The 23,714-nt window shown below is 47.2% G+C and overlaps 1 protein-coding gene across 3 annotated transcripts in view; it reads right to left on the bottom strand.

Moving 5' to 3' along the window:
• Nucleotides 1-23,714, bottom strand: part of LOC146698251 (steryl-sulfatase-like) — a 49,651-nt gene that overhangs the window by 19,427 nt on the left and 6,510 nt on the right. For all 3 annotated transcript variants that reach the window (XM_085473292.1, XM_085473294.1, XM_085473293.1), the window contains exons 3-7: nucleotides 20,730-20,902; nucleotides 17,779-17,900; nucleotides 17,388-17,510; nucleotides 3,827-4,232; nucleotides 3,610-3,746 (exon numbers count right to left, since the gene is read on the bottom strand). In XM_085473292.1, coding sequence (XP_085329418.1) covers nucleotides 3,610-3,746; nucleotides 3,827-4,232; nucleotides 17,388-17,510; nucleotides 17,779-17,900; nucleotides 20,730-20,884 — 943 coding nt within the window. In that variant the 5' untranslated portion in view covers nucleotides 20,885-20,902. The remainder of the gene's footprint in view (nucleotides 1-3,609; nucleotides 3,747-3,826; nucleotides 4,233-17,387; nucleotides 17,511-17,778; nucleotides 17,901-20,729; nucleotides 20,903-23,714) is intronic.

The following is a 23,714-nucleotide window of genomic DNA, read 5'->3' on the forward strand; positions in this document are numbered from 1 at the left end:
CAGGGGATGCAGTCCCCTGCAGACACACTGGGGGGCGACGGCGCCCCGCCGTCAGTGCTGCAGGCCAGCCGGCTGGCTGCTCACTTCCCTCAGTGGCGCGCTTGCGCCCCCTCTCCGTGGGTGCTGCAAACCGTTGCCATGGGTTACCGGTTGCAGTTCCGGGTCAAGCCGCCTCGTTTCCAAAGAGTCGTGAACACGATTGTCAACCCCGAGGCAGCCTTGGTACTCAGAGAGGAAATACAGGCGCTATTACAGAAGAGAGCAATACGGGTGGTCCCCGCTTCGGAGACGGACAAAGGTTGGTACAGCCGTTATTTTGTCATTCCGAAGAAAGGGGGAGGGCTTCGTCCCATCCTCGACCTGCGAGTCTTGAACACGTACCTGCGAACGTACAGGTTCAAGATGCTAACACTCAGACAGCTCCTGAGTGCAGTCGGCCCGGGAGATTGGTTTGCGACAATCGATCTAACAGATGCTTATTTTCATGTCGCTATACACCCGAAACACAGGCAGTTTCTGAGGTTTGCATTCGAGGGCGTAGCCTACGAATACCTAGTGCTGCCGTTCGGGCTGTCGCTCGCTCCCCGCACCTTTACGAAATGTGCCGAGGCAGCGCTAGCGCCCATCAGGAAGAGGGGCATCCGCATCTTGGCCTACCTGGACGACTGGGCTCTCGTGGCTTGCTCCAGAGAACAGGCGGAGACGCAGCTGTCGCGGGTTCTGTCACACATTCAGACACTGGGGTTCTCTGTGAACTTTCAGAAGAGCTCGCTAATCCCAGGTCAACAGATTGCTTTTCTCGGTCTGGAAATATGCTCTCTTTCCAGCCGCGCACGGTTGTCAGAGCACAGAGTGGCCGCGTTTCATCGCTGCCTGGCTCAATTTCAGCTGGGACGCAGACTACGTTTCCAGACGATATTGCGCTTGTTGGGCATGATGGCATCTATGATCGCCGTAGTGCCGCTTGGGCTGTTGAAAATGAGAGCGTTTCAACGCTGGACTCTCTCTCACCGTTTGTGTGCTTCGCGTCACCTCCGGAGGAGGCTGCCGGTAACTGCGTCTTGCATGCTAGCTCTCCGTCCTTGGAGGGAGCCCGGGCTACTGCACCAGGGCTCTCGGATTGGGAGGGTGTTGTTTCGCAAGGTGGTGTCCACAGATGCTTCCCTAAGTGGGTGGGGAGCGCTGTGCGAGGGTGCGTCAGTGAGAGGGATCTGGCCCGCGGCTCAGCGCCAGCTGCACATCAACCACTTAGAGCTGTTAGCAGTGTTCTTAGCTCTAAAGCGTTTCCGTCCAGTCCTGCAGGGCCAGCATGTCTTAGTCAGGACGGACAATTCAACAGTGGTGTCTTATATAAACAGGCAGGGAGGAACACGCTCTCTTCCCCTGTTGCAGCTGTCTCGCTCTCTGCTGTTATGGTGCAGTGTTCATTTTCTGACTCTAAGAGCCACCCATGTCCCGGGCCACCTGAACCTGGGGCCGGACCTTCTCTCCAGGGGGGGTCCTCTGGTGAGAGAATGGAGGTTACACCCTTCAATAGTGGCTCAGATTTGGGATCTATTTGGCGAGGCGCAAATAGATCTTTTTGCTTCCAGGGTGAATGCTCACTGCCCCCTGTACTTCTCCATAATCGACCACGATGCACCCTTGGGCTTGGACGCGCTAGCGCACCAATGGCCAGACGTGCTCCTGTATGCATTTCCCCCAGTGGAAATGATATCTCCAATTCTGGAGAGGGTGCGTCGGCATTCCCTCTCTCTGATCCTGGTGGCCCCTTGGTGGCCCGCGAAGTCGTGGTATGCAGAAATAATCAGCCTGCTTGCAGCAAGTCCTTGGCAGCTTCCTCTCCGCAGGGATCTCCTCTCTCAGGCGGGGGGGGAAGTGTTTCATCCGCGCCCGGATCTGTGGCACCTTCATGCTTACCTGCTGAGAGGTTAAACTTGGTTGCTAAGGGTCTGCCACCTAGTGTGGTAGCGACGATTCAGAGCGCCAGGGCCTCGTCTACTAGAGGCTTGTACGCTTACAAATGGCGAGCCTTCGAGCGATGGTGCCAGGACCGCCACACTCTCCCATTTCAGTGCTCTATTGTGGATGTTTTGACATTCCTGCAGGAGCTGTTGGATAAAGGCCTTTCGTTTTCGACGATCAAGGTTTATTTAGCGGCTATATCTGCTTGTCATATCGGTTTTGACGGGGTGACACCAGGTGCGCATCCCCTCGCCGTGCGTTTTCTGAAAGGGGTTCGCCGGCTGAGGCCCGTGCTTAAGTCCAGTGTCCCGGCTTGGGACTTGTCTTTGGTGCTGGAGGCCCTTTGTGGCCCTCCGTTTGAACCCGTTGAGTCGGTAGATATGAAACTTCTTTCGTATAAGACCGCATTACTTCTCGCTTTGGCCTTGGCGAAGCGAGTGGGGGACCTTCATGCGCTGTCTGTGCATCCTGCCTGCACACAGTTTTCTCCTGATGGCCGCAAGGTCGTATTGCGTCCGAATGCCGCCTATCTTCCCAAGGTCATGCCTGCATCTTATAGTTCAATGGAGTTTGAGTGGCTGAGCTTTTGCTCCCCTCCTTTTGAATCTGAGGAGCAGAGGAGGGTGCATTCTCTTTGTCCGGTGCGTGCGCTACGCACCTACATTGAGCGCACTCGGGATGTGCGTTTGTGTGACCAGTTGTTTGTCTGCTTCGCTAATCCGAATAGAGGTAGAGCTCTGTCCAGACAGAGGCTGTCCCACTGGATTGTAGAAGCTATCTCGCTGGCATACAGCACCGGAGGTTTTGCGTTGCCCCACGGGGTGGGAGCTCATTCCACCAGGGGGATGGCGACCTCATGGGCTCTTTTTAGAGGGGTGCCTGTGGCTGATATTTGTGCAGCGGCTAATTGGGCGTCGCCGCACACTTTTGTGCGGTTTTATCGGTTGGACGTTACAGCCCCTTCGGTGGCTCATGCTGTCCTTTCTGCTGGGTCTACCACTCACTAAGGATGTGGTGGTCCCGTTCCGGTTCGGTGGCTGCTCTGCGGGGCGTGTATATAGGTCCCATACTTATGTGTTGTACCGAGTGAATCGACTGAAAGGGAACGGTTAGTTATGTCTATAACTTCTGTTCCCTGAAGGAGAGGAACGAGGTACAACACAGGGTGGCCCCACTGAGCAGTTGGCTCGGTGAAGAGCGGCTATCGAACTGAGGGATGACGGTGATGGCAGCGGCTATATGTGCGGGCGGGGCCTTGCGCGTGTCATCACACGTCATCTGCCGTAAAGGCGTGAATAAAGGTTTCTTCAGCCAGGACACGCGAGGGCGTGATATCCCATACTTATGTGTTGTACCTCGTTCCTCTCCTTCAGGGAACAGAAGTTATAGACATAACTAACCGTTTCACAGAGCCTACCCTCCTAACATGATAAGATCGTGACAAGATGTAATTGCTATGACTACACACTTATCTTCTGTTCCCACTTTAATGATTATTCCTGAAGGCTCTTTCTTTCTTAGTGTCATTTGACTGAACTGGGCAAAGAGGAGAGGTCGGAAGCTTCTGGGCTTTTTTTACTGGATTTGAAAGAACTGACAGACATAGAAAAGCAGCTTTTCCTTTAAACAGACAGAATGACCTACCCACACTCCAGTCCACCTCCTGCACAGCGTCCCCGTAGATACCATGGCGGCTCGTTCCTCTGAAAGCTGCTGAAGCAAAGATGGCTGTGTGGACTTGGAGGAAAGAGAAAAGGAGCAGGAAAGGCCTGTTTGAATTTCTGCAGAAACAAACAATGAATATGAAACATTGCAACAAGAGAGTTTTCAGATCCAGGTGAATCAGGAAAGCTTCACGTACCGCTCTATGAAGTCCACTGCCTCGTGGACCATCCTCTGTGTCATGTTTTCAGACTTATATGGCTGCTCCACAATGCTGTGGTCCCTCAGGAGAACACAGTTTAAGTATGGGACAACCATGATGAACGCTACTAGCAAACCAGTGACCAAAAGCAACAGAAACATCAAGCTCAGGATCGACCTTCTGCCGATGACCCCGCTGTAGTGCAGCACAACTGTAGTGATCAAAACGATGCCCATTGTTCTGTATGGCAAATATTTATGGAACTGGAAAATGGTGCCATGTCCCGGCTGGCAGTCCCTCAGGTTAGTCAGAGGGATACCGAAGAAATAATTGAAGCCGTGGTTGTTAGGGTGGTGGCAGTGATCGTCACGGCTCTCACAGTTCAGGCCCAGGTGCCATTTTCCTGCAGACAAGAAGAAGAAACAAAAACTCAGAAAGTAGAAACCCGATTAAGCTCGAAGCCACAATAAGAGAGTAAACTGTACACGTCCTATAACAAACAAATCTCACTACGGTTACGGGTATAAATATTGACATCGGTGTGAGCTCTGTCACTTCATTTTTAGCTGCTAATAACGCTCAAAACTGTCTGCGATGAGCACACGAGACACTCAGCCAAAGACCTCTTTATTCAACTTGTCTGACATAACATTTAATGCTGTACTTAATAGACTGGCGCTTACATAGCACCTGCTGTCTGCATTCATACACCAGCTTTTTCTGTGCCTAAGCACTTTTACCCGCGTGTTCACACACTCACAGGCACTGGGGTCAACTCAGGGTTCAGCATCTACCTCAGGATACCTCAAGACAGAGCCTAGGAGATCTGGGGCATTCACCACCTCTCTCCTTAACCTGGCTTCAACCAGTCTTTCCCATAGTGTACTTCATGGTATGGCTCATCAGCATTAAAGCTCTGTAGTTACTACATCTGTGCACACCACCCTTGTTCTTCAAAACTCTCCATTCCTCAGGCATCTTCTCACTCTCTGTGACTGTTAAACAGTCAAAGGTCCACTGCCCTGTCTCCTACACATCTCCAACCAACCACCTTTTCACTCTTCATACACCTTCATAGCTGCCCTCACTTCCTCCTTTCTTAACCTCTGCACTTCCGCATTCAGCCATTCCATCCTATTTGCAAAATCCACACCAAATTCAAATTCAAATTTTATTTGTCACACACACACAACCATACACAGTATGACATGGGGGTGAAATGCTTGTAGCTGTACAATGCCCGACCATTAAATGACAGAAGAAAAGTTTTACAATATTTACAATTTACAGTTTACTACAAAAATTTACAAATTAACTTAGGAATTTACAGTAAAGAATGTGCAAATAGCAGAAGAGATTATAAAGATAAGGATTATAAATTATAGGAATTATAGGATTATAGGAAATGTGTGGTGGTGCGTGTGGTGACGTGTGTGAGAGTCCAGTCTTATAGTGACGTGTTTGGGAGAGTCCAGTCCTACACCTGGTTCAGGGCCCGAATAGCCTGGGGGAAGAAGCTCCTCCTCATTCTCTCTGTTTTGGCCTTAAGGGAGCGGAAGCGCTTCCCAGACCTCAACAGTGAGAAGAGTCCATTGTTGGGATGGGAGAGGTCCATCATAATCTTCCTAGCTTTGGACTTGCACCGCTTGGTGTAGATGGACAGCAGGTCAGGGAGCTCTGATTGAATGATGCGTTCTGCCGAGCGCACCACCCTTTGCAGATCTCGTCTGTCCTGCTTGGTGCTGTTCCCAAACCAGGTGCAGATGTTTGACGTCAGGACGCTCTCGATGGTGCAGGAGTAGAAGTTCTTGAGCACCTTCAGTGGCAGATGGAAGTCTCTAAGTCTTCTGAGGAAGAAGAGACGCTGACGGGCTTTCTTAACCAGGGTGTTGATGTGACAGGACCATGACAGGTCCTGAGTGATGTGGACACCCAGGTATCGGAAACTGTCCACTCTCTCCACTGGCGTGCCACTGATGATGAGGGGTTTGTAATTCCTCGCCTGCTTTGTAGTGAAGTCCACGATCAGCTCCTTAGTCTTGCTGATGTTTAGGAGGAGGTTATTCTCCTGGCACCAGGTCTCCAGGTTCCTAATCTCCTCCAGGTAGGCCGTCTCGATGTTGTCGGAGATCAGGCCCACAACAGCAGTGTCGTCAGCAAACTTGACAATGGAGGTGGTGTCGGATGTGGCTACACAGTCATAAGTGTACAGTGAGTACAGCAGGGGGCTTAAAACACAGCCCTGAGGCACTCCAGTGCTGAGTGAGATGGAGGGGGAGACTTGTTTTCCTACCCTCACTGATTGGGGTCTGTCTGTGAGGAAGTTGAGGATCCACTGACACAGTGATGAGCTGAGTCCTAGATCCGTCAACTTGGTGAAAAGCTTAGAGGGAATTATTGTGTTGAATGCTGAACTGTAGTCCACGAACAGCATCCTAACATAATTCCCTCTACCAGTGTCCAGGTGACTCAGGGATGTGTGGAGCAGGTGAGATATGGCATCGTCTGTGGAACGATTAGTCCGGTAAGCAAACTGAAGTGAGTCGATGGTGGGAGGAAGTGAAGAAGTGATGTGATCTCTCATCAGTCTTTCAAAACACTTCATCACAATTGAAGTCAGTGCTACTGGACGGTAGTCATTGTGGCAAGCGGGCTGTTGTTTCTTTGGAACAGGGACAATAATGGACCGTTTGAAGCACGTGGGAACCACAGCTTGGGCCATGGAGAGGTTGAAGATCTCCGTGAACACCGGTGCTAGTTGATCAGCGCAGGCTCTAAGGACCCGGCCAGGGATTGCATCTGGTCCTGCTGCCTTCCTGGTGTTCACCCTCCTGAAGGTGTTCCTCACGGCATGCTCTGTGATGACGAATGCATTTTCTTCACTGGTGCACTCCGAGCGCGCAGCCGTTTGTTGTTTTAATTGCTGCGGCGTCGAAGCGAGCATAAAACGTGTTCAGCTCATCAGCCAGTGAAGCATCGGCATTCATCATTGAAGAAGCTGGTCGTTTATAGTCCGTTATAGTCCGCAGTCCTTTCCACAGGCTCCTAGAGTCGCACTGTCGTAGCTGTGACTCTAGTTTTTCCCCGTAGCTCCGCTTTGCCTTTCGGACCGCGCTGCGCACGTTGTAGGACGCAGCCTTGTATAGGTCCATATTACCGGAGACAAGCCCTTCATTGTAGGCAGCGGTGCGTGATCTCAGAGCGTCGCGGATGTTTTTATCCACCCACGGCTTCTGGTTGGGAAACGTTCGGATGATAGTTCTTTCTGCTGTGTCGTCCGCTAGTTTCCCGATAAATCCCACAACCGCTTCCGTAAACATGTTGATGTCATCAGAGCTGCGCCGAAACATGTCCCAGTCTGCGTCATCCAGTGCGTCCTGCAGCGCGGCCACCGATTGGTCCGTCCAGCGAGCGACCTCCCTCCTGATTGGTGGTTGCTGCTTTAGCCTTTGTTTGTAAGCAGGTATGAGGAAGATGGCGGAATGGTCCGATTTTCCAAATGCCGGCAGGGGTTGAGCCTTGTAACAGTTCTTGAACGGGGTGTAGCAGTGGTCTAATGTCCTCGTGCCCCGGGTGGGGCAGTTGATGTGCTGGTGAAGGTTGTGAAATGTCCGTTTGAGATTCACTCTGTTAAAATCTCCCATAACAATGAGTGCGGCATCTCGGTGAAGTGTTTGTTGATCTGTGAGAGCCTCATGTAGCCTCATGTGCCACAAATGTCAGTGTAATGGGGAAACAGCGCCCCCCCCTCTCGGTGTGGCTGGTTAGGTGAGGCTGGCTGCAGTAATCGCTGCCAGTCTGCCGTAGCCATACGAGAGGTGAGTTGTATTGTTCCGCACACAATATAGCTAAGTAGTACAGACACATAAAACATGTTTGATTAGCTGACGAGCACCGAGTGTAATAAGTGCTTAGTGGACACATGTCTAACATCAGTTTTATGTACTTTTCATTTGTTTATTAATGTGTGAAACTGTATGCTAAAGCGGAATGCTAATGAGATGTTCTGCCGTAGTGTGCTGTGCGGAGTGGTGTATGGCGAGCCTGTGCATTGATAATACACCGTTGTTTCCATTCAGGTACATCATTTGTTGTTGCTGTTATTTTATTGTATATTAGAAATTGTAATATTGCTGCAGTAATCGCTGCCAGTCTGCCGTAGCCATACGAGAGTGTGCTGTGCGGAGTGGTGTGTGGCGAGCCCGTGCACTGATAATACACCGTTGTTTCCATTCAGGAAATAAAGTGGCAATGATCGACCAGAGACTCCTTGTCTTTTTAAAAACACTACACAACGCAGAGTCGAGGAGTCTGTTTGGGCCGAACTGTTGCAGCGGGATGAAGCAGAAACCGGTTACACTGGTGCCGTGACCCCAGCTCCTGCTATCCTGCGACCGCAACGGGGGCCGTCTACTTCCTGGAAGGTGGAAAAGTCGCGGGAGACTGGCTTTTCTTAGTCCCGCCATTTTCTGCGTTCTTTAGAGACATTGGGGCGGGGCTCTGTGCTTTCTTTTTTTTGGAGAGTTAAAAAAAAAAAAAAAAAAAAAAAGGGAGGGACATATTGCTGAGCCATGGCAGATTTTCCCAGTTTTGGCAGGGGAAGGGGGGCAGTTGGTTTTACCCCTCTGCATTCATTTGGCAGAGGCAGATCAAGGTTGCTGACAGCCCCAGTTTCCTCCACACCTAAGCCTGTCCTTGCTGAGTTAAATGAAAACCCTATTGTTGGGAACTGTGATGATCTACAAAATACTAGATCAGAAACCACTCCCACAAAAGAGAACCTTTATGCAGAGATTGCAACGCAAATTGGGTTTTCTATTGGGGAAAGCATTGCCTCTTGTCTTGAATCTCGGTTGGGCTCTGGAGTGGGAAACAGTGTTGTTGGGTCTGCCAATAATGTGTTATCTGAACCCTCACTATTGAATGTGATTGTAAAGTCTGATGTTAAAGAACCTGTGTGTTTTAGAGGGGATGGCTGTGATACATGCAGTGTTCAGAAATGGGAGGAAATGATGATGACTTTTTTTAAGAGAAGAGGGGTACCAGTTGCTGAACAAGCTGATGATGTGCTAAGTAAACTGCTGGGGAGGGCACAAGAAATAGTCAAGGTGGGCATACATAGTAAGCCATCGGTGTGTCTTGAGAGGGGCCCAGAGCCCATTTTTGAGATCTTAAAGCAGCACTTCAGTGACACTGCCTGTTCAAGCATGCCTTTAGCTGATTTTTATGCAACACTACCCAACTCAGGTGAAACACCGTTTGATTACTGGCTCAGGTTGAACAGAGCCATGGAGGTGACTGAAGACTGTCTGAAGAGACAAAATAAGTCCTTTGCATATCTGACGAAAGACCTGACTGCTATGTTTATCCGCCACTGTCCAGACTCAGAACTGTCTCTTATTTTCAAGTGCAAGCCCCTGCAGCAGTGGACGGTTGCTGATGTGCACGAGAAATTGCTGGAGCATGGCAAGGACCGGAAGTGCACCCCTCAGTTTAGTGCAGTCAGTGCCTTAAGTTTTCAGCAACAGGAGGTGAGTCCTAATGTGCAGCAGGCGACAGGCAACAGTAAGTGTATTACACCATCACCAACCTCTACCTCAGCATCACTTACTGACCTTCATGCAAAACCACCTACTGATCGTCTTGATCATGTGATAGCCCTGTTAGAGAAAGTCCTGGAGGGACAGCCTCGACAAGCAAAGCTGCCTGTTAAGGATGATGTAAGGGTTCCCCGAAACCAAACACACAAAATTGTTCCTTGCGTGATTTGTGGTGACACTGAACACTCTACGTATCACCACTGTAGAGCCCATCAGCTATGTTTCATCTGCCATGCTGGCGACCACACACGGGCTCAATGCCCCAGGGCAGTGTCTGTCAGAGTGAGGGGGCCTGAATCAGCCACCCAGCAGCTGGGAAACTAGATGGCCTACATGTGGAGGGGGCAAGTGTTAGGCCTGAAATCGCCCCCAAAGAGGATGATTTTGATGATTTAGAATCTGTATTACACACTGTTTGTGAGGAGCGCCAGCTAGGCCGGAGACCCATTCTTCAGAACACACACAGACTAAAACAGCATGATGAGCTGTTCTATGAAAATGTGACCCTGGGTGGCAAAGTGTCTGTTAAAGCCATGCTTGACAGTGGCTCTATGGCCTGCACCCTCAGCACCAATATGATGCCCCAACTATTACATCATGCAGTGCTGCAGACCCCCACCTTGCAACCCACGGATGTCGTCCTGATTGGCTGTGGTGGTTCGAGGACAGTTCCATCAGGTGTGTGTGACTTTACAGTGGAGATATATGGCTGTAAAGTTGTTGTGCCAATGTTGGTGATTGCAGGGCAGAGTGAGGACCTCATTTTGGGCAGTAACCTAATGAGGTATCTGGGTAATCGCCTGAGGGAAGAGGGACATTTAGGAGAGGAATGCAGCAAGACTCTGAGTGCGGAAGAACAGCTTAATAAAAATCTGCTGAGTTCAATGTCAGGAGTGGTGGCCCCAGGGCATGTTGGTGATAAGATCGGAACTGTCAAGCTAAAGAGAGCTGTAACATTAGAGCCCTTGACAGAACACCTTGTTTGGGGCAGGCTGCAGCTAATGAATAATGGGGAAGTGGGCAGTGCTGTCGTTGTAGAGCCCACTGGGTCAAGGTCTGGACCGAGGTCAGTTATGGTTGGGAGAACTGTAGCGCATCTAAACAGTGATGGGTGGCTCCCTGTGAAAGTGCTGAACCCCTTTGACAAGCCGATAACACTGAAACGGAACATGAAGTTGGCTGACGTGTCCCCCTGTGCAGCAGTGGAGAACTTCAGCCCCACTGGCTCCTACTTGCAACAGAACATGCAACGGTCTACTGGCTCAGCTTGGTGCCATGATGAGCAGAGTCTAGTCACTGATGTTTCCACTTTGCCAGATGTTTCACCCTCACAGGAGGTGACAAGTGGTTGTAGCCCCCTACATGCAGTGCTGCAAAATCTGGGGCTGTCTGATATCGACATTGATTCATGTGCAGTTTCGCCAACTGGCAAAGAAAAACTGGTTGGCCTCATAGCCCAGTTTGAGTCTATCTTCTCGAGAGACAAGCTGGATTGTGGCAAGGCTGCCTACATCGAATTCGAGTTGTGGACGACAAGCCATTCTGGTTGCCATGCCGACGTGTGCCGCCGACTCATTATGAAAAACTCAGACAGGCTTTGAATGACATGGAGGAACGGGAAATAATTCGGAAGTCTTGCAGTGAGTTTGCATCACCCCTGGTCTTAGTTTGGAAGAAGTCCGGTGAGTTGAGAATCTGTAACGACTTTCGCTGGCTTAATGCTAGAACTGTCAAAGATGCTCACCCACTCCCGCATCCGGCTGACGCACTGGCTGCTTTGGGAGGGAACGGATTGTTCTCCACAATGGACTTTACTTCGGGTTAGTATAATGTGGAGGTGCATGAGGAGGACCGTAAGTACACGGCATTTACGTCTCTTGGGTTGTACGAATATAATCGTATGCCACAAGGACTGTGCAACAGTCTGGCCACCTTCATGAGGATGATGCTAGGCATTTTTGGGGATCAGAACTTCCTCAGTGTGCTGTGTTATCTTGACGATGTTCTGGTTTTTGCCCCGACAGAAGAATTAGCACTGGAGCGCTTGCATATGGTGTTCCAGAGACTCCAGGTTCACAACCTTAAGTTGGCTCCAAAGAAGTGCCATTTTCTGAGACAGTCTGTGAAATTCCTGGGGCACATTGTAAATGCTGATGGGATACAGTCAGACCCTGACAAAATAGCATCCATTACATCCCTTGCAGAGGCAGACCTTATGGAAGAGGGTTCGAGTGTCCCATCCCAACAGAAGGTCCGCTCATTTTTGGGGATGGTAATGTTCTACCAACAATTTATTGAGAACTGCTCATCCATCGCAAAACCTCTGTTTTGGCTGACATCTGGGGATAAAGGCCCTCGTGGTTCACGGCGAAAGCACTGGCTGGTGCGTACAAAGCTGTGTGAGGAGGACTGGACGGATGAATGCAGGGCAGCTTTCAATGAGCTGAAGCAGGCCTTGTTGGATCGAGTGCTCCTGGCCCATCCTAATTTTGAGGAGCCCTTTTTGCTCTCTGTTGATGCCTCCAGCAGTGGCCTTGGTGCCGTGTTGTCGCAAGTTCCTTCTGGGGCTTCTACATCAAGACCGATCGCCTTTGCCAGTAAGACACTCAATCATGCACAGTCCAAGTACCCAGCGCATAGGCTGGAGTTCTTTGCATTGAAGTGGGCGGTGTGCGACAAGTTCCATCACTGGTTGAGGGGTCATCAGTTTACCGTATGGACGGATAATAACCCTCTCACTTACATACTTTCTAAGCCAAGACTGGATGCATGTGAGCAGAGGTGGATCGCAAAGCTAGCGCCTTTCCAGTTTGACATAAAGTACATTCCTGGTCCTAAAAATGTGGTTGCTGACGCGCTGAGCAGGGAGCCCTTCGTGCACCCCAGGGCGTCACACCGTTTGATAAGAGTTCCATATAAGGAACTTCTGGCAGAAGCAGAGGCAGTCGCCACTGGTGGGGTTCAGGAGGCCTTCAGATGGACTGTTCACTCAGCTGATAAGGCCTCAAGCAATGACCAGCCTGTTGTTTCGCAGTGCACGGCTGTTGCACAGACAGGAATGCTGACATCTTCTGAGGTGGGAGCTGTCTTCCAGGCCCATAGTGAACATGAGTCCAGGGTGTGGCCACATGCTCTCCTTCTGCCCCAATGCTCTCAGACTGTGCTTACGCCAAACCAGTCTGATTCTGAACCCTTCTCGCGTGATGACCTAGTGGGACACCAGCGGCGTGATGATGTGCTGTGCAGAGTGATCTCCTATGTGGAAAGGGGACGGAGACCCTCGAGGAGGGAGCGGGCAAGTGAACCGGTTGATACGAAGAGATTTCTAAGGGCTTGGGACAAGTTAACTGTGAGGGATGGTGTGCTGTATCGAGTCTCCAAGAATCCCGTCTCAAAGACAAAGACTTATCTGTATGTTGTTCCGCCAACCTTGCGGCTCGCTGTACTGAAAGGCGTCCATGATGAAGCCGGTCACCAGGGACAACAAAGAACACTTTATCTGGCCAGGCATAGATTCTACTGGCCTGGTATGGCCAAGCATGTGTCAGAGTATGTACGGTGCTGCAGAAGGTGTGTTGTTAGCAAGTCGCCTGAGCCAGAGGCGAGAGCACCTTTGGAGAATATCAGAACATCAGAGCCTCTTGAAATGGTCTGCATAGATTTTTGGTCTGCGGAGGATTCGGCGAACAAATCAGTGGATGTGCTTGTGGTCACAGACCACTTTACTAAGATGGCTCAGGCCTTTCTATGCCCCAATCAGTCTGCTAAGGCGGTGGCACACCAACTCTGGCATAACTACTTCTGCATCTACGGCTTTCCGAAACGCCTTCACTCGGATCAAGGAGCTAATTTTGAGAGTGTGCTCATTGCCGAGCTATTGAATGTGGCAGGTGTCCAGAAGTCTCACACGACCCCATACCATCCGATGGGAAACAGCTCCTGCGAGAGGATGAACCGTATCTTGGGCAACATGATTCGTGCATTACCCCCAAGAGCCAAGAAAAGGTGGCCTGAGGCACTGAAAGCTCTCACATTTGCCTATAACTGCACAGTCCATGAGACAACTGGCTATGCGCCATTTCTGCTGATGTTTGGCAGAGTGTCAAGACTGCCGATTGATGTGATCTTTGGCTCTGTTATTGAGCACCAAGACATCATGAACTATGATCGATATGTCCAGACATTGAGGAGGGACCTCAAAGAGGCCATGGATTTGGCGCAGGAGGTGGCTCGCAAAAATTTGAAGCGTCACACGGACCTCTACAACCGGAAAGTGCGGGGAGCCCCAGTAGCGATAGGTGATCGCGTCCTTTTGGCCAACAAAAAGGGACGTGGCAAAAGAAAACTTGCTGATCGCTGGGAGAGTGTTGTCTATACAGTTTGACAAAAATGATGAGAGTCACACCTTTAAGCTGATGGATGATTCCACAGGGCAAGTGAAAGTTATGCATCGCAACCTGATAATGCCAGTGAACTTCCTCCCTCTCAGTGGTGTTTTAGTTCAGGATGATGGAGATGAGCTTTCTGAGTCTGGCTTGCTGATGGTTGGATGCGACGGAGAACCTGTCTGCAACTCATCAGTGGGCACGGCTGAATACAGGACAAGAGCTTGGGTGTCTGACTTACCGTCTGCAGTGTCCAGCGACTCGCTGATGACAGGGGTTACTCAACCAGAAGGCAGCATGGTGGATCGAGAGCTTGCCTGTACCAGTGTTCCCCCTGTTGACACTGAGGAGCAGGTAGATGCCACCTCTGGTGGTCAACATTCTGACCTGCTTATGTCTGTGGCCCCAGTTGTAGCCTCCTCTGTTTCGGAGTTGGCAGCCATTACTGACAGTGACCAGGACAATGAAGCTACGATTGAGGGTCATGTCTCAACCACAGTTGTTCCACCCAACGCAGACCCGATTGATGTTAGCAGGATGGTGGGGACCCGTGCTAGATCGAGAGTGGGACGGTTACTTAAGCCTGTTTCCAGGTTGATTGAAATGATGCATCAGAGACCTGTTAAAGTTTAAATATTGTTGATAACTGTGAGTTGATTCTATTGTTGTTGAAGTGGGACTTTGATCTTTAGAATTGAAACTGATTATTTGTCGTTGATTTTTCTGTGTCGGAGTGGCGTACAGTTATGATGTGATGAAATATGTAACTGGCATATTTTGTTCTTTTTTGGAAGGGGTTTGGCCAACTTCTTCTTCTACTTCCTTTGGGGATAGTCCTCTGACTGAATTTTCTTTGTGACTGTACGACCTGGTATTACTGAACAGATTTATCACATGCTGATAGCTGTGGATTAGCTATTGGATTTTTTTTTTTTTTATCTTGTTCTTTTTTTTTTGAGGATTATTGGGTTTTTGTCCTCTGTTTGTGTTATGGTGACTGTGGTGTACCTGATTTTTTTTAAGGGTGTTTTTTTGTTTGTGGTGTTTGTTTATTTGAGTGTGCAAGTGGAATTCAGCAGGGGGGAATGTAACAGTGTTTATGTGGTATTATTCCACTTGCCACAAATGCCAGTGTAATGGGGAAACAGCGCCCCCCCCCTCTCGGTGTGGCTGGTTAGGTGAGGCTGGCTGCAGTAATCGCTGCCAGTCTGCCGTAGCCATACGAGAGGTGAGTTGTATTGTTCCGCACACAATATAGCTAAGTAGTACAGACTAGAGATGGACCGATCCGATATTAGGTATCGGTATCGGTCCGATACTGACCTAAATTACTGGATCGGATATCGGAGAAAAATAAAAAATGTAATCCGATCCATTAAATATCACGAAAGCACCTCACAAAACTTGCAACACACCGTAACTCACCTCAGAACGTTAGCACGTTGGAGCAGTATGCATCACGTGATAGAGCGGCTGTGGCATGCAGGACCTGTCGGTGGTCTGGATAGCATGTGGAGCTTCGCTAGCAACCCGGCATTTCATCTCCGACAAAGTTATCCCCCAGAGAAGTAAAGCAAGTGTGTAAGTCCATCTCTGAATGTTTGTAAAGCATTCCTGCGTTAAGCTTAACAAACGATATATGGAGCGACTGCCTCTTCTTGCTGCTACTTCAATCATGAAACTGCTTAACGATCAGCTGATCGGCTTTTCTGTCGCGAGTGTGTCTCTAGTTTGCTTTTGGCCCACTTTGCACCAGAAAGAGGAAACCAGCGGCTGAACAACAGCAGCACGTTTAAGCTTGATCAGCTGTTGTTAGAATGTATTTAATATTACTTTCTACTCGAGGATCTTTTTCTACGTAGCTGACGCTGGTAACTGTGCAGGGGCGGATCTAGCAAAGTTTAGCCAGGGGGGCCGATAGGGCATTAACAGGGAAAAGGGGGCACAAAGACATACTTTTCTTTCTTATTCTCATTTAAAATGTCTAGCTTTTAATAAATAATTATCTGACACCCAAAGTTTTAATTTGATGTAAAATGAATAGAAGTCAATTACTGTATATAGTAACTATTAAGTCTAATATACCCTAGTAAGCTATAGTACTTTTTCCTTTGGGAAGGTACCATCTGTGCAGTCTGCAATTTTGTTGAAGAAAGATGTTGAATCTATTTAATATTTCTTGAAAAATAATTGATTTCTGTGCATTTTTTTTCACACTGCATCAAATTAAGGTTGATTACGTCGATTAAGCATCATGAGGTGGCGCGTGAGGGGTGGTTCCCTATTTTTTATTTATTTATTTTTGTTGTTGCTGGGAGTTGGAGCCCTATTAGTTAGGTTGCTTAATATTTACGCTAAGTACTCTTTAAAATACCAGAATAGGGAGGATGGTGTAGGTTTAAGTTTATTAGATTGATCAGTATTGCTGAACTATGAAATATTTTTTTTTTGCATACAGGTATAACAGAATAGCTTTAGTGTAGTTGTTGTTTTAAACTTGAGTATGAACTTGCAGACTTGCAAAATGCAGCAAGATATTTTAAAAAACAGTTTTGTTGATTAAAAAACACTATATCGGATTCATATCGGTATCGGCGGATATTCAAATTTATGATATCGGTATCGGTATCGGACATAAAAAAGTGGTATCGTGCCATCTCTAGTACAGACACATAAAACATGTTTGATTAGCTGACGAGCACCGAGTGTAATAAGTGCTTAGTGGACACATGTCTAACATCAGTTTTATGTACTTTTCATTTGTTTATTAATGTGTGAAACTGTATGCTAAAGCGGAATGCTAATGAGATGTTCTGCCGTAGTGTGCTGTGCGGAGTGGTGTATGGCGAGCCTGTGCACTGATAATACACCGTTGTTTCCATTCAGGAAATAAAGTGGCAACGATCGATCAGAGACTCCTTGTCTTTTTAAAAACACTACACAACGCAGAGTTGAGGAGTCTGTTTGGGCCGAACTGTTGCAGCGGGATGAAGCAGAAACCGGTTACACTGTCACGATCTCAAGCTCTATACACACAAACAGAATTTAAACTAATAATACACAAAAATCTGATTCACAGGGAAGGATGGAAAAATCAAGTCTCTGTACTAAGACCTGTCTACAAATACAGCAACATAATTGTTATCATTAAGTCATATCAGCAACACAATCTAAACTGCAGATGTTAGAAACCTTCTTCCAAATCACTAAGTCGAAGGTAACCAGGACTGCACTGCAGTGTGACCAGTGTACCAATGGTTAGACTCCCAATGACACTGGGAGTCTGCCAATGAAATGGCTATCCACGGTATACGTTGCTCATTTCTTTCACGCTGTGTCTAAAACAACTGCACTGGTAAGTTCACAGAGTCACCAGCTTAGACTCTACATCAGACAAATCACACCAAAGTACAGCACTTATAATGTCAGCTTCTAAACATGTTTCTTGGTGACATAATGCTTTTTCAGCGTTTCCACATATTCATATTCATTCCTAACAGATGTGTAAGGGTCTGAAATGACAAGCTTTTTGTTGTTTTTGCTAATAAGACACATAAGATTCATACATCATACCTATGAGAGCAGTCTCGTAGCCTTGTTGTTTGACAACCTTGGCAAACGTAATCTCCTGGCTGGGGAGACCTCCAGATGCTGCATTAAATAAAAAGACACCTGGTCTGCTATAACCAGCGATACCTGGAAAGAAAGAAAAACAAAAACAAACGTGTGACTTTAGCATGCATAAAAAAAATGACTCAATTCACAACAATGTGCATAAAGAGTTTTATAGACAGTTTTATTGTAATTGGGCTCAAAGCGATCTTAAATAATTCACTAAATGAATGGCCTCTGTTAAAGGTGGCTGTGTTTAACGCTCCTGTATTCTGGAAACTTCTCCACCAGGCCAACATTGAGCACTGCTCCTGTCAGGGAAGCTTGTTTGTGTGTGCAGCTTTTAACTGGCCTGATCGCACTGGGTATCGTCCGGTGAGAAACGCTGCCCTGCTGGGAGTGCAGAGGCTGGCTGCAGCAATGTGGTGGGTCAGCTTCACCCCTTCCTTTGCCAGCTGGTCAATATTGGGGGTCCTGCAAATCACATCATCAGCAATTACAGAACAGGTTTCTCATCAAAGCAGAATATGTCAGACTTGTCAATGCCTGAAATAAAGTTAAAGCAACTTATCTCCAGCTGTTGCCCAAGAATCTCTTACTCAGTTCTTAATGCCCAAATTTTCCAATCAATCACAAATCACCACTTTACTGTTATTTTACAAAATCAGTGTCCCTGTTTCATAAAAAAAAGTCTTATCAAAGAAAAACTATGACTTAGATAAAAATCAGTAAACAAAACTAACCGGGACACGCCGCTGTGATCATTCTGAATCTACTCAAAAACACTGGAGATGAACGTAAATATCTGAAAGCACCGACGTCTTTGCAGAATTAAAGCTCTATTAAAATTCCACTCACCTTTACTGTAGCGAGATAGAGAAAGAAATATCAGAAAGAGAACCTCGACAAATAAAACTTACTGCATGGAAACAAGAGCACAGGAATAAAATCTCATTCAACAAATATAAAATGGTATGTATGTATTTTTATTATTGCACTTGGATGCAATAATAACTGCTCGACAGCAGTCATCTATAATAATATTGCCCCTACAAGCCAAAACTCCCCAATGGGCAGAACTCGACAGGAAGAGACCTTGAGTAAAACCAAGCTCGACGAAAGGCTCTTCACACAGAGGTCACAACAGGAAACAGGACAAGAAACAAATGAACAGACAAAGAAATCTTTATTCTCAATTAGTCGGCCCCAATTAAGTCAAAGGAGAATTTTAGAGCAGTACATTGAGTCAGAGGTAGTTTGAGATTGATCTAAAAATATCTTTTAAAAAAGTTCCCTTGATTTTTGTACTTAGCTCACATAGGCTTCATATTAGCGGATATTCTTGGGTAGCGTCACTTTAGTATAATAAATGCTAAATGTAGCATTAAATAAAGCAATAAATGCTGAATTTATGTTGTTTGCACAGTATCCAATACAGTGAAGTAATCCCAAATGATAATATTTCCACTGGCACAGTTTCTGGGAGAGGCTATCTCCTGTCATGGTCCTGGGTCTGTGGGTCCAGTGTTTTTGAATATTCTTTGAATTAGTTAGTTTCTGGTTATACACTCAACAAAAATATAAACGCAACACCTTTGTTACTGCTCCCATTCCCCATGGGATGGACGTAGAGACCTAGAATTCATTCCAGATACACAATATAACCATCCCTCCCAAACAGTGGTCACAAATCAGTCCAAATGTGTGGTAGTGGGCACATCTGCTATATTGAGATAATCCATCCCACCTCACAGGTGTGCCACATCAGGATGCTGATCTGACATCATGAGTAGTGCACAGGTGTACCTCAGACTGCCCACAACAAAAGGCCACCCTGGAATGTGCAGTTTTGTCTCACAGCAAAATGCCACAGATGCCACAAGCAATGAGGGAGCGTGCAATTGGCATGCTGACTGCAGGAATGTCAACCAGATCTGTCGCCCGTGCATTGAATGTTCATTTCTCAACCATAAGCCGTCTCCACAGGCGTTTCAGAGAATATGGCAGCACATCCAACCGGCCTCACAACCGCAGACCTCGTGTAACCACACCAGCCCAGGACCTCCACATCCAGCAGGTTCACCTCCAAGATCGTCTGAGACCAGCCACCCAGACAGCTGCTGGAACAATTGGTTTGCACAACCAAACAATTTCTGCACAAACTGTCAGAAACCGTCTCAGGGACGCTCAACTGCATGCCAGTCGTCCTCATCGGGGTCTTGACCTGACTCCAGCTCGTCGCCGTAACAGACTTGTGTGGGCAAATGCTCACATTCGATGGCGTCTGGCACGTTGGAGAGGTGTGCGCTTCACAGATGAATCATGGTTCACATTGTTCAGGGCAGATGGCAGCTGAGAATGTCCCAGTTCTTGCATGGCCAGCATACTCACCGGACATGTCACCCATTGAGCATGTTCGGGATGTGCTTGACCGGCGTATACGACAGCGTGTACCAGTTCCCACGAATATCCAACAACCTCGCACAGCCATTGAAGTGGAGTGGACCAACATTCCACAGGCCACAATTGACAATCTGATAGACTCCATGCGACGATGTGTTGCACTGCATGAGGCAAATGGTGGTCACACCAGATACTGACCGGTTCTGGGTCCCCAGACCCCCAATAGCGCAAAAAACTGCACATTCCAGGGTGGCCTTTTGTTGTGGGCAGTCTGAGGTACACCTGTGCACTACTCATGATGTCAGATCAGCATCCTGATGTGGCACACCTGTGAGGTGGGATGGATTATCTCAATATAGCAGATGTGCCCACTACCACACATTTGGACTGATTTGTGACCACTGTTTGGGAGGGATGGTTATATTGTGTATCTGGAATGAATTTTAGGTCTCTACGTCCATCCCATGGGGAATGGGAGCAGTAACAAAGGTGTTGCGTTTATATTTTTGTTGAGTGTATTTGCCAGTCTTTTATGAGTCCTCTCTCTTCTACTGGGCTTCCTGTAGTGTATATCCAAAATATCACAGGAACATGTTGTGCTCTTCTACCCTCTCTGCAGCCTGCTGTCCTGTTTATCTACAGATTCAGTAGTCTAACCCCCCCCCAGACAACTGTGAACAGTTGAACAGTGAACAATCAACAGAGCCACAATCAAAGATATTCACTCCAGTATGGGAACAAAACGGCCTACAATAACAGGAGGTCAAATGAAAGAGTTCTGGGAGTAGCAGCTTGAAGAATTACAAGTTCCCCCCATTTCTGCCAATCACGTCTCTAAGAACCAGTAGCCAAATTACACTTAAGCTTCACCAGCGTCAGTGAGAAGCAACATGTTCTTACCTCAGTGAGTTATTGCCATAACAGCCGAGGTCTCCAATTCCTAGGTCATCCACCATTATCAGGACAAAATTAGGCCTGTTGGTCTCCTGCAGAGAAGCACTGTTCACCTCTAAGAGCAGCAGCAACAGAGAGGAAAGTGGCCACGTGCACTTCATGCTGTCAGAACAGAAACACTGGAAGAAAAATCAAACCACATGTAATTGTAGTGTAAAGATACACTGACAGGTACCTGTATTACAGCCAGTAGTATTCTGGAGTTTCCCACCAATGACTCTGAAGCCTCCGTCAGTCGCTGTCAGTTACCAATGAATATAATTTAACTGACCATAGTTGACCATAGCTTTGACGCTACAGTAACATTTTCACAAGCATTTCACAAACCGTGGTGAAGTCATTAACCAAGGACTGTACTCGTGTCTTCTTCTAGTGCTTTTAATCATGAATAATACAAACTGGTTATGATTCCAGCACACAGTCGAGTGAAAGGTTGACAATGAAGACTGTTACAGGCAGCATTAGCAACACGTTCTCACTCCCAAAGCGGAACATTTTACGCTAGGTGACACATCGTCAACATATTACGTTTTCGGCTACCCACCACGTTCCTAAATGACGACCTCGGAAAAATGAGGAAATATGAGAACCGTCTGGACTCAATCTACATATGTTCGCTCTTTTTCTTCAAATCGCTTAAAAACACGCTATTTAACGTTTTAAGTCCTGGTTAAGGTCGGGGATAAGGTCATGTTTAGGGCTGGAATACAGGGCTGGAACGTCTACTACCGCGGGAGTGTCATTGCACTGGTTTTCATAACCCTCCGCGTACCACAAGAACGCTGAAGGTCTCCTTTCACGTTCCTCAGAAACGCCGTGGGACGTGACAAAACGTCGGCATGTTACGCCTCGGGAGTGAGAACGGGCTGGCAAGAAAGCTGAGAAAAAGCTACTAACTCCTTTTACTGCTTTACATTATATTTTTATTACTTTTTTACATTTACACGCTTAGTCCCTTAATTTTAGAAACACGGGAAACTTGAACTGTCTGGATCAGTGCTTAGAAACCATGGTGGAAATTGTGTCCCCACACTTAAAGCAGCCACAGCCTAATCTTGAACAGGTAACAAAATCAGTAATGAGCAGTCAGACTCCAAGACTGCGGCCACTGTGGTGACGGCTGTGAAGAGTAAAATGAACATTCCTAACACCAGTGGTGGAGCGGGGGGTGGCTTACTGGGCTTAAGCCCGGGTTGTTTTGTCAGAAGCCCGGGGTCTTTTGGAGTGTAATTTTTTCATAGTTAGATGCCTGGCTGACAACTGTATAAAACAAAAACTACACACAATATTCAAAGCACATAGTGCACACTGTGGGAATTTACAACTGTGCGTAAATCCCCCCTAATATTGGTATGATCCGAGCTCAGACACTAAGCGGGGCGGGGCAGCTGCTGCCTGCGAGTGCGCTGTTGGAGAAATGCAGCCAGGCAGACAGAGGAGAGCTGAAGTTTGAGCAGGTGTTCCAGATCTACTGGCGTTTAGATCAACTGGCGTTGGTCGAACAGATGTGTGGCAGTCTTGCGTTTCAGGAGCTGCTACCGACAAACCAGCAAAAAAAAAAAAAAACGGCAAATGTGTCATCTGTGACACTTGTGAGGTTGTCTCAAACACACTCCGTCAGTCTTGATGCTGTTGAACAACAAAATGTATAAAAATGTGGCGAGTTTACCTGGTGATATCCTCAAGCGCGACGCAATCGCGAAAACAGCAAACAAGTAATACCACACCGATGTTGTTCACAGGACAGCAAGAGTAAACGATCGGGAGACTGTTGTCGTCGTTATCGTTCCCCTCGCACGGTTTGTTTCTCCAAATTCAGCGTTTTTGCTTCACAACTAAAGCGAGCAGTTTACTTTGTGCACTAACATGGACTCGAGTCAACCAGCGCCACCTCTGGCCAAGTGCCACAGCCTACAGCCAGATCAACTTGTGACACACATCTGCAGCATGTTTGAATTCGTGTCATGCACATTTGTACCTTTCAATTGTGTCTGTTTGTGCGTCATGCAAATAAACCTTTGAAATGAATGAAATGACACTAATATTTCCCTAGTGTTGTAACATCACATGTCGTTAGCGTAGTCTGTCTGTGTCTTTTCTCTGCGAACAAACATGTTAGAGTTGGTTGTTATATACAGTTTGTATAAGTGTGGTTAATCTAATAAACATTTGTAAGGAGATGGCAGTTACTGTGAATGTACAGCAGTTACACAGTGATTAGTAATAAACAGTCAGACAATGACTCTGACAATCTCATTCAGTCTTGCAGATTGAATGCACCTTCTGTGGAAAGTGGTACCACACAGTGTGTGTGGACTTCCCCTGTGCAGAAGGCGACTACAAATGTTGTGCATGCTAAATAAACAGAAACAAATGATCCCTGTTGTCTTTGCTTACTGATTGTTTTCAGTGTTGACAATCCACATTGCTGGCATTGCATCTTTCAACATGTTTGTGGGTAGATCTGGATGTACCAGGGGTAAGTGCAGCCACTCAGCCTCTACTCAATGTGATCATAGCAGCAGGTGTAGATGTGTCACAAGTTAATCTAGTAGTGGGCTATGGTAGTAGTGGACTGACCTCCATTTGAAACTGCTCCAGCTGCTGTGTGATAGTGGATCTGCTACAAATTGAAGATCATATGGAAGTTTTGGAAATTAACCCTTGTATTAAGTTGAAAAACAAAAAAGTGACATTGATTTTGTTGCGGGTCATTTTGACCCGTACTGTGTAAATCCACTCAGAATTGTCAAGAAACTGCAATAAAACAATAGCAACTTTATTTTCCATTAGATAAACATGTAGAACACAGACATACAACAGTTAGACTTTCCATAACTATTTTAGGAACAATTTGGTTTTTCGTTCTTACAAACACGTATTTTGAACTTGCCCAACGTTCTCAGTTTTTCAATGCTCAACATTTTCTAT

Source organism: Copadichromis virginalis, linkage group LG11 (assembly GCF_057382275.1).
Source record: "Copadichromis virginalis isolate Kocher_CV1m ecotype Utaka linkage group LG11, C_Virginalis_male_GT1.1, whole genome shotgun sequence".
In the NCBI taxonomy this organism is placed as follows: Eukaryota; Metazoa; Chordata; class Actinopteri; order Cichliformes; family Cichlidae; genus Copadichromis; species Copadichromis virginalis.